Source organism: Acartia tonsa, chromosome 12, assembly GCF_053477335.1.
Source record: "Acartia tonsa isolate MP-2025a chromosome 12, ASM5347733v1, whole genome shotgun sequence".
NCBI lineage: Eukaryota > Metazoa > Arthropoda > Copepoda > Calanoida > Acartiidae > Acartia > Acartia tonsa.
Window position 1 is genome coordinate 14645600 of NC_137271.1, and position 12878 is coordinate 14658477.

The 12878-nt window shown below is 32.5% G+C and overlaps 1 protein-coding gene and 1 long non-coding RNA gene across 2 annotated transcripts; both read right to left on the reverse strand.

Moving 5' to 3' along the window:
* Positions 1 to 435: 435 nt before the first annotated feature.
* Positions 436 to 1419, reverse strand: LOC145334522 (uncharacterized). The gene is made up of 3 exons (XR_013884848.1): positions 1329 to 1419; positions 810 to 856; positions 436 to 569 (listed from the first exon to the last, which is right to left on the reverse strand). It is a non-coding gene; the product is annotated as an uncharacterized LOC145334522 (long non-coding RNA).
* A 3442-nt stretch (positions 1420 to 4861) lies between these two features.
* On the reverse strand, positions 4862 to 10423 carry LOC145333188 (uncharacterized). Its single transcript, XM_080178337.1, has 5 exons — positions 10371 to 10423; positions 7404 to 7511; positions 6906 to 6987; positions 5905 to 6069; positions 4862 to 4954 (listed from the first exon to the last, which is right to left on the reverse strand). Exons 2-5 carry the CDS (start codon positions 7499 to 7501, stop codon positions 4862 to 4864), a joined length of 438 nt encoding a protein of 145 aa, XP_080034463.1. The 5' UTR covers positions 7502 to 7511; positions 10371 to 10423.
* Between the last annotated feature and the right edge of the window lie 2455 nt (positions 10424 to 12878).

Genomic DNA, 12878 nt, shown 5'->3' on the forward strand with positions numbered 1-12878 from the left:
CAGAAAAATGGAAAACGCAGTTTTTTTCTGAAACACCGTGTATGTTTGATCCTACATTTGTAACTTATACTTGAAATCCGTTTTCTGAAAAGCACTTCATGCAACTATCTCCTTGCATAATCAAAAGTAAGTGAGGACTTAGAGACAAAACATTAATTAATGGGTTTGCTCTGTCTTTTTATGCTGTGAACACTACAGTCTGTACTTGAGCTGGAAAGATAGAATTTAAGAATTGACTTGAGGATTCAAATTTATTGTTTGCTAGTGTTACTTTTGATTATTTTCAGTAAGCTTGGTCTGCTAGAAAAGAAATTTTTTAGTAGAATTCTTGCTTGTAACTTCTAGTCTTAAAATTAGCTAAAATATAAAAAGGTAAATTGGTTCTAGCACCCAAAGACAATGAAAAAATATTAGTGTAACGTTTAACCAACTTTAAAATTGGAAATTCAGAAGGTTTTTGACTAAAACTAAATTATTTTCCTGTGCACATCAGCAAGGATTCACATAGCACAATTATTAACAGAAGATAGAAATATGTTGGTCGTGGTGTATTTTCTCTAGGGATAATCCTAAACAATATTATTAGTAATAATCAACAAATCATAAAATAGGTTTAAAAAAACATTAACAAACACTTAAACACAAATGAAATGTTAATCAATTAAATAACATATAAAGATATTGCAAAACTCTACAAAAGGAAAACTTTAAAGATATCCTAAAAACATTTTCCTTATTCATATTCATTATTGACAAACACACAAAAAGTTACTGTGAAAAAATGTTAGCCATCTAAATTGTGAAATTACCTGATGATGGTATTGAAAGTGTCTGCCAAAATCAAAGGAGTTATACACTTGAAAAGTTTTTACAAATCGCTTCAAATATTTTATTTCTTGAGTAATCCAAGATAGCAATATCAATAATGCATAAAGATTAGACAATTAAACTACATTATCCTTAAAAAGTAATAAGATATAATTTTATGTGTGTGTCTGTCTGTGGCTTAAGATCTTGCAGATGCTAGACCGACATGGTTCTCCTTTACAGCAAAGCTTCTTATAGGTCCAGGAAAGTTTTATTAACTATTTTGATCAAGGGTACCTCTGCACCAGTCACACTCCCAAAACAAAATCCTATGGAAGAAATCTCACCCACAAAATTTCAAACTAAAATTGAAAATGGAGAGACCACTCCCTTTTCCCCCTTGTCTCAAGTGCCCCTAAAGGCCTTTAGAGACATAGCCACTAATTTACTAATATACAAGTAGAATGTTACCCGGAAGTCTGAGAAACAGAATTAAAAAAAATCTTTTGTAAAAACTCAACCTTTATAGAAGCAAGAATCAGAGCGCATATCAGGGAAATAGGAGATTGGGTAATGCCATTGGTTTTGTTAAAACTTATCCACCCCTGAGCTGTTTAGAGATTTTAATACACATTAATGATATTAAATAGATAACAATATAATCAGGAAGAATTAGAATGTTTAAAATTGACAGTTTATGTGTAACTAGCGGCTTCTCCTCTAGCCACTAGGGGCTGTGCCCCAAGAGGTAATTTAAAAAAAAAATAATTTCTGGTGCTGTCAATTTATGTTAAGTAAATGCCTAAAAACATTTTTTTTTGGGGGGGGGGTTCATTTTTGGGGGGGTTGGGGGTGTCCCACTACCCAAGAAAATAGCTTAAAACCACCACATGACCAGTAGGTATATTCCCTGAAGAGTAGAGCCCAATCGGTTCAGCGGTTACTGAGATACAGACGGACAGACAGAAGACGGACAGACATCAAGCTACTTTGTATTATAGATGAAAGTTGTCGCAAATATAGGTATTAAATAAATCTCAATCCTAGAAGATTAACGATGGACAACAGTATCATATAACACATCTTTCCACCTTTTAAGTAAAATGTTCATATCTTTTAGTCTTCTAACTTTTAATATTAAGAGAAGGGTGTGTATGTTTAATTAGTCAAAATGTCAAAAATCATGTACGAACTTTAGTTTACCGCAGATTAGTTAATTAAGATGCCCATCGAAATTTGTATTTAATTTTAGGGGGTTATACAGTTAAGTAGGTTATTTACAGATGCACAAAGCAAAAAATAACGGAAATGATCAGTATAGGTCTGACATGCAGTATACAATAGCCTTGCTATAAATCAATTTGATGAACAAAGAATTTTTTCATTTATTGTTTATACAAATCGATATATTATAACTTGGATGTTGCACCATTATTTCAGGTACTTTAATAAAGTGAAAATCCCAGCTGGCTTAAATAATGATACCCCCATCCATCCTCTTTATCCAACCTCTCCCCCCCCCCCCCCCCACTGAGTGAAAGAGCTGACCACTCAATGAGTTCCATATTAGCAACTAAAATTGACGAAAAATTTCCCCTGTCAATATATCCACGTATTCCATATCCATTTTATATGTATATCATATTTATTTGATTATAATATATTTAAACCTTTAGAGAATATTCGAGACTTTAGATAAACATTAAAAAACTTGGCTGTGCACGTTAATCTATGTTCAAATTCCATTTTATTTTTAAAATGTCTGAAATAGTATAGTCTGTATATTATACAGGGTGTCTAGCGCAAACTGTTTTTTTTAAAGGCTTATTGTTCACTTAATAAGTTAATGTTTATCTTTGTCAAATAAAGGATTCGGCAGCCTACTACTGGGATAATGATGAAAATCCGCAAAATAGACAGAAAATAATCTACTGGGTAGAAAAAAGCAGGTAGATTTTATTTAATTTAAAACTACCTACAACACAAGAAAATATTGACTTTGTGATACCTTGTATATTCATTCATTTTTGCGGGTACGCCCCTGTATTTTGATTCTAGGGAAACCCCAAAAAACAAGCAAAAAAATTCAATAATAGATAAAAGTTATGGTATAAAAACACTGAATCATGATGCATTAATCATTGACTAGCGGCTTCGCCTCTAGCCTCTAGGGGCTTCGCCCTATGAGGTAAGGGGAAGTCAACCCTCCTATATAGAATTTGTTAAAAAAAATATGCACTGCTACAGGCTATCTACTGCTACAGCCTACCAAAAAAAATGATGTGGGGGATTTTTTGTTTTTAAGGGGTTGAGGGTAAAAATAGAAAAAAATAGGCTAAAACCACCACAGGACCAGTGGGTATATTCCCTGAAGAGTAGAATCCTATCAGTTCAGTGGTTACCGAGATCTTAAGGGATTGACGGACAGACGGACATACAGACATCGTTCTACTTTGTATTTTAGATAAAAGTTTATTACTGACATATAATTTAGAGGAAAATTAATATATGCTATATTTGTATTTCTCTATTTATACAGAGAAAACAATCAGGGATCTAAAGGGATAAGACATTGGCCGATAAATTGATGTACATCACCAATGATGATACACAAAAATTCCCCTTTTGTAGATCAAATTTAGTGGTTGAAACGTCTGAGCACTCACTTTAATTAACAAACCAATCAAAGCCAACGAATAAGAAAACGTCACTATAGGACTTTGGGGACTTGTGTAAGGAACAGCTGATTGACCCCTCTCCCTCTCCTACATAACATATTTAAATCAGCCAATATGAAAACAGTGGAGGAATAATCCGGCCTCATTGTTGGTTTTAAAATATACAGAATATGTTTCGAAAGATTTTTTTATTTTATTTGCATAATGAGTCATCTATAAATAGTCACATTTAGTTTCATTTTTAAATTGTACAATAATTTGTTGCAAAATTGCAAAAATACAGGACACAGTAAAAGGACATACTTTCATTTTTAGGACTTGATTTTAGAGATGCCTGGCTTATAATATTTTACTTTCTTGTTCTGGGAATCATAATTTCTAAAAATCAGATGAATAGAATAATTATGTCATATAAAAAGTTTTTGTCAAAGAAGTTAAATGATTCTGGGGTTGCTACGCTTCCTAAATCGTATCTGCTATAGGATTCATTATGAAATTTAAAATTAATAGGACAAGTTTAACATGTCTAAATTCAGAAAGATCCCATTCCGAACAGACGGACAAACCTTAACGATAGAAAAGCTTCACTTAAAAAAAAACACAAATTTGATCAAATTTTTTTATATTTAATGTAATTGATAAATCAATATGATTCAAAAATATCCCAACTGTATTACTTCAGCTAATGTTACAGGCCTGTAAGCTGTACAATTATTATAGGTGTATTTATAATCAAATACCTTATGATAATGTTCTTATAATATACAAATATAAAATCATTTCTCGTATTTCATTTCATTCAGCATTTAAAGTTCATTCATTGTTGTAGCGTTAGATACCCATAAAACATGATTATTAAAATTCAATTTAGAACAATATTTTAAACTAACTCTTGTTAGCAAGGATGTCCAAGCTTTTTGTGAAAGAGGGAGTAAAATGAGTGGTTTAAATTTTTTTCTGGCTATATATCCATTTACCACCCCCCCCCCCCTTTAGATGTCTGAACATTTCAAAATTAATTATTCTTTTGTAATAAACTAGCGGCTTCGCCCCTAGCCTCTAGGGGCTTTGCCCAAGAGGTGATAAAAAAAAATTATTGCGAGAGACCATAAAGGACCATGGAAACTCCTTCAAAAAAAAAAAAAAAAAAAAAAAAAAAAAAAAATGGGGGGGATTTTTTGGTTTTTGGGGGGGTTGGGGGTGTCCCACCCCCCGAGAAAATAGCTTAAAACCACCACAGGACCAATAGGTAGATACCCTGAAGAGTAGAATCCGATCGGTTCAGTGGTTACCGAGATCTTAAGGGACAGACAGACAGACGGACGGACAGACGGTCAGACGGACAGACGGACAGACAGACATCGTTCTACTTTGTATTATAGATAAGCAATTGACATGCATATTGAAAAAATGAGGGAAAATTCTGAGGTCTTCATACCACTTACTCCTCCATTTCTATGAGGGAGATTCTGAAAAAATAATAAAAGTTACAAAACAATAAGAACAGAGATTGTTTTATATTATATTAAAGTAATTATATTAATTGTTAGGTTAGGTTTGATTGGGCTAGACCCGCATGTCTATGCAACAAAATGCCTATAAAAATAATGTCGTACCATTGATCAATTAAAATGTAAACGGATCTTGGACAAAGTAGCTTCGGACAAAGTAGCTTCAGACAAAGTAGCTTCGGACAAAGTAGCTTCAGGACAAAGTAGCTTCCGGACAAAGTAGCTTCAGGACAAAGTAGCTTCCGGACAAAGTAGCTTCAGGACATTTACTTAAGAAAAGTAGCTTCTAAAGAAAAATTATTTTCCAATAGTAATAAAGGTCATGGCTGCAGCGCTCGGCCCCCTGGCCTGCCTAGCCGCGGGCGCTCGGCCCCCTAGCCTATAACCTAACCTAACCTAAGCTATGTTAGCCTCAGGACATTTATTTAAGTAAAATATGTTCAACTGTTAATACATAGTTGGTTTAGAATTTCATGGATTTTGCAAAAAGTGTTTGATAGAATTTTACAATTTTAATATTGTTTTTACAATTTTTAAAATGATGTTTTTACAAATTTTAGGTTAGGTTAGGTTAGGTTATAGGCTAGGGGGCCGAGCGCCCGCTGCTAGGCAGGCCAGGGGGCCGAGCGCTGCGGCCATGACCTTTATTAACTGTGGATGCTACTTCGCCCGAAGCTACTTTGTCCTGAAGCTACTTTGTCCGGAAGCTACTTTGTCCGGAAGCTACTTTGTCCTGAAGCTACTTTGTCCGAAGCTACTTTGTCCGAAGCTACTTTGTCCAAGATCCATGTAAACTGGTGTGCCATTGGTAATTTGTACTGTATAACGTCATTTTTTATAGGCATTATAAAGAGCTTCATATAAAAAGGATAATAACAAGTATGAATATAAACTGTGCTACTATTAACCTGTTGATACACTTTTGGTGGTTGTTGGTCATGCTGTTTTGACTGTGGTGGTTGTTGGTCATGCTGTCTTGACTCTGGTAGTTGTTGGTGAGACTGGAGTTGCTGTGAGGGTTGTTGGTCAGGCTGTTGTAGCGGTTCTAAGGCATGTTGTGCCACTGTTCCTCTCTAAAGTATCGAGTCATCTAATTTTTGAATTTATTAAGATGAGCAGAAAAATGGATATAAAGGATAAAAGTTATAATTCCATTCTTTAACCCTTACAGATCGGGGGGGGGGGGGGTCATCTGTAACAGAAGCCGAGATAGAGGGGGGGGGGGTCAATATGACCCCCCCCCCTCCGATCTATTAAGATGGGAATTGGGGCCCGATCTGTAAGGGTTAAGTATTTAACATTAGGCTTTCTAATTAGAGGTAAATCAATAAATTAAAGATTTGAAAGAGCAAAATAAAATGGTTGAAAGCTAATGTAACTACACAAAGTGAATAAGGTTCTGGCCACTTAGCTCAAGCTTGAATATATACATATATCTCTCTCTCTCTCTAAAGCCTCTGTTTATAGATAAATTTTAGGTTTTCCTTAACATTAATGATAAAGATTTTATGTAAGAATATAAAATAAGGATTAAACTTATATATACTTATTAAATTAGTACTTAATCTTGATATAAATATATTCAATGATAGCCTATGTACACATATTTTTATCCTAGCCTAAGAAATATTTCGTCATTTCCCTAATTGTAGTAGCTGTCTGTAGTGCCCAACAAAATGGGGATAGATGTCACTGATTTTGGCCTACCTATTCTATTGACGTCAGGAAATACAGTATATCTCATCTCTTTTCTAGGGAGTTTCTTTCCCCCTTCCCTTTCTCTTTCACTAAACTATGACGTCAATAGAATAGGTAGGCCAAAAGCAGTGACATCTGTCCCCTTTTTCCTAGGACACAAAACACAGCTACCTAAATGTATATAATGTACGGTATCTTTTCTCTAACTTACCGTAAGGAAAGAAGACAGAAGACCCAGTCCACGTGCACCCCCAACACCCCTGCCTGACACAACAGTTTTAAATAAACCAGATCTAAATACAGTAGAGTTCAATTATCTATAATACAAAGGAGCTTGATGTCCGTCTGTCCATCCGTCCCTTAAGATTTCGGTAACCACTGAACCGATCGGATTCTACTCTTCAGGGAATATACCTGCTGGTCCTGTGGTGGTTATAGGCTATTTTCTTGGAGGGTGGAACACCCCTAACCCCCCAAAAACAAATAATCCCCCCCAATTTTTTTAAAAAGAATTTTTACGAATTTTGCGAATTCACGAAAATTTGCAATTCATTTGCATTTTTTCCTGCTGGGTATTGTGATTCATTCGCATTTTTTCCGCTGGGTAGGTAATAGTAGATGTAATTATACCTCTTTTAGATTTTAGTTTTTTGCTTTTTGGTATGTTGTCCTCCTTGTTTATTACATGATTTTGTTATAAATAACTTACATTTTGGATTTATTTTTGCGACCAGCCATATGAACAGAGCTCAGTAACAGTAGTAATACTGTGGAATTTAACAAGATACTTCTACAAGTCACAAACATCTCGCTTAAACTAAAAAAATAGAACAATAATTATCAATTAATTACAAATAGGTTCTAAAAGCATAGGCTTGAGGTCAAACAACTTATAGATTTTTGTCCCTTTATATAACCTACAGAAATCTCTATTATTCAAGAATTTCCCTCACATTAAGTATAAGAGTAATATATGCAAATATTTGAAACTAGCATAGTATTGGTCTTTTTGAATTTTTTTAACTCAAGCAATTTTCAACTTTTTGACAACATTTCTTATATGATTGATTTATCCTATTGTTTTTGATTCCTAGGAAAACAAGTTTCAATCTTTATAAGCAAGTCCTAAAAATGTAAGTCTTTCAGCAGTATCCTGTTTTTAAGCAACAAATTTATATCCAATTTTAAAAATATTATATGAATTATTACTCTGCTTATAAAGTTAGTTTCTTTAAGTTTTAATGTTCATTTCTCTGATTTTTAAACTTTACTTTTATGGACGTTGTTGTCGTTGTTAGATTAGTAAGAATAATATAAAAATGCTTTGTTATATCCAGTTTTTTAAGAATATAAAAATGTACAATAAATACATTAAAACCAGTTTTGTTAGATCGTGCCTTCGGCATCTTGGGTCTAACTTAACTTATTTTAATCTTATAATTGTACATTTTTATACTCACAGAAAGCTGTCTATTATACGATGCGATAAATAACTATTCTGTTGTAATTTATAGGGGCAAAATTTAAGGATGAAATATAGAAGATGCTAACCAACCAATGGAGTTTTCTCTTCCCTGATTAATTAAATCTCCCCTGAACCATTATTGATAGACAGGCGAACAATTTATGGTTTAGTTAAAGAAGCATTAAATAAACAAGGATGACAGCATACATAAAAGCGAAGCTCTGAAACAGTATGACAGACGAACATTAACTCTTATAGAGTGTCAGAACTGAAAATGAAAATATATAAGTTTTGACAAAATTATATGTATATTTAATGCAAAAATTCTTGAAATACAGAATTTAGTTTAAGGACATACTGACATTTTAGGACTTGATTATAGAGAAGCTTCGCTTGCAATCTTATACCTTATTGTAATAGGAATCAGAATTCCAAAGATCAGATTAATCGGATGATTATATCACATATCACAGTTATGGAATCTTGACCACAAAGAATTTTTTATCCAATCTTGACAAGTGAGGTATTTTTGGAAAGAGGAATATACATAGAAAACGCCTATGTAAATTAGAAAATCCGCAGAAATCATATTTGCAAGTTATTTGCAAAAATCTGCAATGTTAATTTGCAAAATTAATTTCATGCCTTAAATGACAGAGTTAGAAAAAAATCTTTTTATGAAATATGTTTATCTATAAGTTTAGAACATACTTAAGGCAAAAAAAATTTCTTTAGTGTTACTTTTTTCATCTTATATATGAAAAAAGCAGTTTCTCACATTTTATGATAAAAAAAGGTATAGGAACAAAAAATATGTTTTTTCTTGATGTAAACACAATAATTGGCCTAAAATCTATCATCCTGAATGTAAACATTAGATATAGAATCCTTTTTAGAGCAAATATAGTGCAAAAAGTAACCAAGACATTTTTGCAAAGTATGAAAATCTAAAGAAAATAGTTCTTTTTGCTTTTGATATACATATCAGATAAATGTATATAAAATTAGTGATCAAAAACTATAAAACATGTTATAAGTTTTTTCAACACTGTCATTGATTAAATTGCACTTTAAGGTTTAAGAATTACCGAAGTAGTGCATAAAAACTCTTTTTATGAAGTAATTAAACAAAATAAATGCCAAAAAACCAACTACTAAATGGTCTACTGCATTATAAAAAACGCCTAATTGTTGATTTGAATTTATTTTGTTTAATAACTTTAAAAAAAGAGTTTTTATGTGCAACTTTGGTAATGAGTAAACTTAAAAGTGCATTTTAATCAATGATAGGGTTGAAAAAAGTTATATCTTGTTTTATAGTTTTTGATCACTAATTTTATATACATTTATCTGATATGTATATCAAAAGCAAAAAGAACTATTTTCTTTAGATTTTCATACTTTGCAAAAATGTCTTGGTTACTTTTTGCACTATATTTGCTCTAAAAAGGATTCTATATCTAATTTTTACATTCAGGATGATAGATTTTAGGCCAATTATTGTGTTTACATCAAGAAAAAACATATTTTTTGTTCCTATACCTTTTTTTATCATAAAATGTGAGAAACTGCTTTTTTCATATATAAGATGAAAAAAGTAACATTAAAGAAATTTTTTTTGCCTTAAGTATGTTCTAAACTTATAGATAAACATATTTCATAAAAAGATTTTTTTCTAAATCTATCATTTAAGGCATGAAATTAATTTTGCAAATTAACATTGCAGATTTTGGCAAATAACTTGCAAATATGATTTCTGCGGATTTTCTAATTTACATAGGCGTTTTCTATGTATATTCCTCTTTCCAAAAATACCTCACTTGTCAAGATTGGATAAAAAAATCTTTGTGGTCGAGATTCCATAACTGTGATATATATAAATTTGTTTAAAAAGTTAAAAATCAACATGTTAAAAATGGACTTACGGACATTCTGGTAACGATTATAGAGTTGCTACGCTTTCTAAATCACACCTAACTACTGCAGAATCATCGTGCAAAGTTTAAAATCAATCGGACAATTCAAACTTGCCTAAATTAACGAAAAAAGCTATCCGTTACGGACGGAAGTACAGACGGACTGACCCTAATTGTAGAAAAGCTTCGCTTTTAAAAATCAGCTAATGTCAATTAAGAAGCAGCCATTTAAATTACACTTCTCATGTAAAATAAATGATTGAAAGATGGAAAGCTAAAATATCTGTTTATATACCTTGTAGTTGATTTCAATTTTTCTACAACTGTATATAAGTTTACACCTCGAAGGTTTAAAAACTTCTAATAAATATTTTTACAAGCTTTTACTTTTTGTAAGAAAATCCTACTATAGATTAGGATAGATCCGTTCCTTTTTAAAGGTTTTCTTTCCCACTTCTCCTCTCATCTCTCCCTTGTATGACGTCACACGGCTCAAGGCCTAGACGAGCGCAAGACTTAGATTTGAAGGTGTTTAAGCAAAAACACTACATATTCGTATACTTTAAAAGACAATATCAATTTCATTTTGAAAAAAGTAAAAAAAGATTTTTGGGGTGGGTTATTTTTTCTATAGGGGCGATTACTCTTGGGAGGGTGTTGGTACCCTCTCTCAAAATAGTTATAAACCTTTCAAAGACTTATGAGAAGCTATCCTGTATAGGATTACTATGTCGGTTCAGCGGTTAGCGAGATCCTTTGTTACAAACAAAAAGAGAGACATGCTGTTACTAGTCGGGAGAAATTCTGTGGAAATGAAAAAAAAATTACTCATGTTCAAGAAGATAGCGGCAAAAAGTGTTCAAGGAAAACAACTCCATATTTAACTTTAGCAAAATAAGGGGTTTATTTCAGAAAATAAATAGCCTTAACCCATCTCATGACTTATACGAGTATAAAACATCAAGATGATGCTGTTAATATATTGCTTTAAAAAACAATCATTTTTAATACATCATAATTTAAACTGGGGGGGGGGGGGGGGGAGTCGCAAATCGCAGAACTTAGTCTTATTTTCAGAGTAATTATTTATTTTAAATATTAAATATTTTTGATATTAAATATTGTTGAAAAAAAAATTTGACCGAACTGTATATACATAAAAAAGGACAAAAAGAGTTTTACGCACAAACATTTTTGTCCGTTTGGGCCCATGAAGAAACCACCGGCCGCTTAATACGGTTCCTTCTTTATGATCTTAGTTTGGTGAGTCATAGTTAACACTTTTCCCCTTTCTTTTTGCCTCTCCCTTCCTTCCCTTATTTCCCTTTCCAAAAATTGTACTTTACGCGCATAATTTTCAACTGTCGATATTATGTACTGTACAACTTGGTGAAATAGCAAGAATAATAAGCAGCTTAGCAACAATAATTTCTGTTTTAACTCTGCCTTGTGTCCTCGGTGAATTTGATTTTTTTCACCTTAAATCTTAAAATTAAAATATCTGCCAAGAAGGTGCAGCTATAGGTTTTCATTCTCAACTAGCAGCTACGCCCCTAGAGGCATAATAAATGTTTTTTGTTTGTTCAATTCTCTACGATACCTCTTTATGTTAGGTTAAAGTCTCTCAAATACCTAAAAAAAATGCGACTTCTCTTGGGAGGGTGTTAGTACCCTCCCTTAATATAAATATAAACCTTCCCGGGATTTAAGGGGAGCTACCCTGTTGAGGAGAACCCGCTCGGTTCAGCGATTAGCGAGATCCTTCGGTACAGGCATACAGACAAACACACATCCTGTTACTTTATAATTAGGATGGAATTTGGAAATTTCGACCATCTGTAATGCTGTTGGTTAAATTACTCATGACTCATTTAAATTATTTCTTGTATAAGGGTTATCCATTTTGTCACGTCGGACCATTTTTAAATTTTTTTTGCTGTAAATCATGCCTTAATATCATAAATTAATTAATGTGCATAGTCTTGCGTATTTATTATTCATTTAATGAAAGCCTCCAGCTTCAACAATTACAATCTTGTAATTACATTATAAGTAGTTGAAAATCTTTAAAATCGTTACAACCCTTATACAAAAAATTTCAATATTCAATTACGTCAGCTAGAAGCAAAACCATCAAGGATAACTTTGGATTGCAATGTCTCCTTTTCTGTCCAAACACCCTGGGTATTATGTAAGGTAGCTCTCTGATTGCACTATCTTTGTCTGTAAGGCCTAACTATGTTTTGGTCTTTATACTTAGGCCCCGTTTTTATTTTACTTAACCTGATCCTAAAGTTTTTCTGTATCGAAGATTTAAAGTTTGGCCGCAGGCGTTCTATAAATGTGCATTTTAACAAGGATGATAACATACATAAAAGTGAAGCTCTAAAATGGTATGACTAACTAACGTTAACTCTTGTATAGTGTCAGAACTGAATAAAGAGAATATACAATACATATTTAAATTTAAACAAAATTTCATGTAAATTTGATGCAAAACTGCTTAAATACAGGATTCTGTTTAAGGACATACATTTTGTATACTTGATTATAGAGAAGCTTCGCTTATAACAATGTACTATGTTGTTCTAGTAATCAGTATACTAAAAATCAGATGAATAGTGTAATGATATCACATAAAAAATTGTTGTCAAAAAGGTAAAAAAATCAGCATATTTGGAATGGACATACGGATATACTTTCTGTTAAAGATTAATGAGTTGCTACGCTTTCTCGACACGATTTTAAAAAGCATGTTTTTAATGCCTACCCCAAAATAAAATTTTCAACCACTCCCTAATTT

Coding starts and splice junctions, on each gene's coding strand:
- LOC145333188 (XM_080178337.1), bottom strand. CDS start 7,501: ATGTTTGTGACTTGTAGAAGTATCTTGTTAAATTCCACAGTATTACTA. Junction 6,988..7,403: donor CGCAAAAATAAATCCAAAAT/GTAAGTTATTTA, acceptor TACTGTATTTAG/ATCTGGTTTATTTAAAACTG. Junction 4,955..5,904: donor CACCAAAAGTGTATCAACAG/GTTAATAGTAGC, acceptor TTATTTTTTCAG/AATCTCCCTCATAGAAATGG.